The 3286-nt window shown below is 55.7% G+C and overlaps 1 protein-coding gene across 2 annotated transcripts in view; it reads left to right on the top strand.

Moving 5' to 3' along the window:
• Positions 1-3286, top strand: part of FAT2 (FAT atypical cadherin 2) — a 107817-nt gene that overhangs the window by 66894 nt on the left and 37637 nt on the right. For both annotated transcript variants that reach the window (XM_019506109.1, XM_019506110.1), the window contains exons 8-9: positions 1625-1764; positions 2707-2982. In XM_019506109.1, coding sequence (XP_019361654.1) covers positions 1625-1764; positions 2707-2982 — 416 coding nt within the window. The remainder of the gene's footprint in view (positions 1-1624; positions 1765-2706; positions 2983-3286) is intronic.

Below are 3286 nucleotides of genomic sequence, written 5' to 3' on the forward strand. Positions count from 1 at the left end.
ATCTGGTGCAACCCCCTGCTCCGAGCAGGACCAGCCCCAACATCATCCCAGCCAAGGCTTTGTCTTAACCTCCAAAGATGGAGACTGCACCCCCTCTCTGGGTAACCTGTTCCAGTGCTTCACCACCCTCCTGGTGGGGAAGTTTTTTCCTAATATCCAACCTCAACTCCCCTTGCTGCAACTGGAGCCCATTGCTCCTTGGTCTGTCATCTGTCCCCACTGAGAACAGCCCAGCTCCATCCTCTTTGGATTGCCCTGCAGAGAGTTAAAGGCTGCTATAAATCCCCCCTTGGTCTTCTCTTCTCCAGACCAAATCAGCCCAGGTCCCTCAGCCTCTCCTCATCAGTCATGTCCCCTGGCCCCCAAACCATTTTCATTGCCCTCTGCTGAACTCTCTTGAACATGTCCACATCCTTTCTGCAGTGGGGGGGGACCTACAGCTGGACACAGGACTCCAGATGTGGCCTCCCCAGTGCTGAATAGAGGGGGAAAATCACTTCCCTTGATCTGCTGGCAACACTTCTCCCGATGCAGACCAGGATGCCGTTGGCCTTTTCACAGCAAGGGCACGCTCCTGGCTCCTGATCAGCTTATTGTCCATTATAACCCCCAGGTCTTTTTCTGCAGAGCTGCTGCCCAGCCAGTTACCCCCAGCCTGTCCCGGTGCAGGGGATCGTTCCACCCTCGGTGCTGGACTTTGCACTTGTCCTTGTCCGTCCCTCCTTCCGAGTTCCCCCTCACGTCCTTTGCTGTGTGTTGCTCCGTGTCGAGCATTGCCTGGCCCTGCCATCCATCCTTCTCATTTCCCATAACGGGGTGCCTGCCTATGGGCCAGCGAGGCCTAACTGGAATGACAGCCCGCGCAGCTATCTATCCACCACACTGCAGCCAGTCTCTGTGGCTGTGAGTGAACTGGGGGCTGTGGTCCAGGCAAGGTCTCCCATGGTAGAGTCCTGGAAGGCTCTTAAGGGTTTCAAAGCCTTCAGGCATCCATCCAAGCCTCTGACTATAGGATATAACCGAGCGCACCTTCCTCTGGACCACTTCCCTACTCTTCTAAGGAGCACAGGAGATGAAAAGAGGCATCAAAATAGCCAGGTGTCTAAGCTTGAAAGTCTCTGGCCATTGCAGTTTCCTACGTAAGTAGATCCTTAGCAGCTCTGCCTCCCCCAGGGTGAGCCCTGCAGTGGATACAGAGGGGTTAGGACACAACTGATCAGGCCAGTCCCAAGACAGGAACTTAGCTATGGCTGCAGGAGACACTTCCTCACCCAAAATTAAGCCAGCAGCTTCTCCCTCCCGCAGTATTTCTAGAAGCAGGTCCTTATCACCAGCCCAGCCTACCCCAATGCCTGCCTGCCTCTCTTCTCACCTACGTCTGCTGCCCAGCCAACAGCATCCCCACATGCAAGGCGCAGCCCAGCATGGCAAGCCCAGGTCTTGCCCATTCTCCATCTAGCAACTCTTGTGGCCTACAGGGCCCTGACTAGATGCCTCCAATCTCTGACAGCCCCAGCCAGAAGCCCCGGTTCCTCCTACAATGATCCGTGCTGAGCCTTTCATTCACATGCATCTCCGTGCAGAATCCCCACCTCCTGTTTACACCTCTCCTGCCCTATCGCAGGTGGTGACGATGACCTGGATTTCGACATCGAGAAGAGCACGGGCAGCGTGGTCATTGCAAGACCCCTCGATGCCAAGAAGAAGGCAAGCTATAACCTTACCATCGAAGTCGCCGATGGGTCAAGCGTCATCCGAACCCAGGTATGTGGCCGTGCCAGCAGGAAGGGCCCCGCCTGAGACCACGAGTGAGTTTAGCTGTGGGAGGACAGGAAGTTTTGTGTCATTGTATGAGCACGCACCATGGGAAATGGATCGGGGCGGTTTGCGGGGGCAGGCTAACAAGGACTCAGCTGCCAGGTCACTAAAAGGCAACGGTAGCCAGCTGCTAGCTTAAACTCTCGATTTATCGCTCCAGATAAACAACCGGCCCTGTCTTGGCAGGGGTGCCTTTCCCTGCCTCCTTGAGCTTCATCATCAGTTTATTTTGGCACGGGTGGCCAGTGCTGGATGTCAGCAAACTTGCCAGTGCAAAGGCCCACGGGAGGCTCAGCGTGGTGAAAAGCAGCAAACTGCCGCAGCTTCCTGCAGTGGGGTTACGAGGCAGGGGATGGGAGCAGGGGGAAACGAATGGGAGGAACCGGCCAGTCTCCCCCGCGGGACGAGCGTTGGGGGTTTCCAGGGCTTTGCTGTGCAGCGTGGGAAGGAAGTCCTTTCCCATGACGGCTTGCTTGTGCAGTCATGTTTCCAAGAAGTTCCCAATTCACACGCAAGCCCACCTTTCTCACGCTGCCCACTTCCCACTGGCCTGGAGATGCCAGCTGGTATCTTGGAGGTACCAGCTGGATGCTTTCGGGGTGGTACAGAGGACAATTCTCCGTGGGCAATTTTGGATGCAGTGGCTTGTTACGTTAGACTGGGAGACCCTCCACGGCATCTTCCCCGACGGCCTGCGTGGAGCAAAGTGCAAACTGGCTGCCAGCCCCTACAGCAAACACAGGCATGTCCACTGCACCGCTAAATGTGCCAGGCAAATAAACGGTGCCCATTGCTCAGTCTGTGCTTGCAGCTTCTTTTCAGACCTTTCATTAGCACTTAGGCAGCTCCCCCCAGACCCAGCAGTGTAACATGCTGCCTCCTCCACAGGCTTTCATCCACGTCATAGACATCAACCAGCACCGGCCCCAGTTCCTGGAGAGCCACTATGAAGTGAGGATCCCGGAGGATGCCCCTCCTGGCATGGAAATCCTTCGGGTCAGCGCGACAGATGAGGACCACGGGAAGGGGTTGATCTACACCCTCCACAGCAGCACGGATCCCCGAAGCACAAGGTTTTTCCAGCTCGATCCAAGCAGCGGGGCTATCCTGACCATGGAGGGGTTTGGGTCCCAGTCCATCACGCAGCACATCTTTACAGTCATGGTAGGTTACCACCACGGCATTGGGCAGCCCATGGATCTGGAATGGGGCAGGGGGGACTTGAGAAGCTGAATCAGTGTTAGCAAGGGGCATTTTCAGAAAAGTGAGGAAGAAACAGACTTTTTAGCTTGTTCCCATATAACACCTGGTCCAGGCAGAGGTTAAAAGCCTACTCCTGCTACCAGCTGTGAGGATGAGTCCTTCTCCATCAGTGCCAAAGGCCTAAGTTTTGGTCACGGATGTGGTCCCCAGGAAGGCACATGGTGTATGTTGTTGCATGTGCAGCCCGTTGGTTTTAACGAGCACT

Source organism: Gavialis gangeticus, unplaced genomic scaffold, assembly GCF_001723915.1.
Source record: "Gavialis gangeticus isolate Ggan-Ray unplaced genomic scaffold, GavGan_comp1, whole genome shotgun sequence".
NCBI lineage: Eukaryota > Metazoa > Chordata > Crocodylia > Gavialidae > Gavialis > Gavialis gangeticus.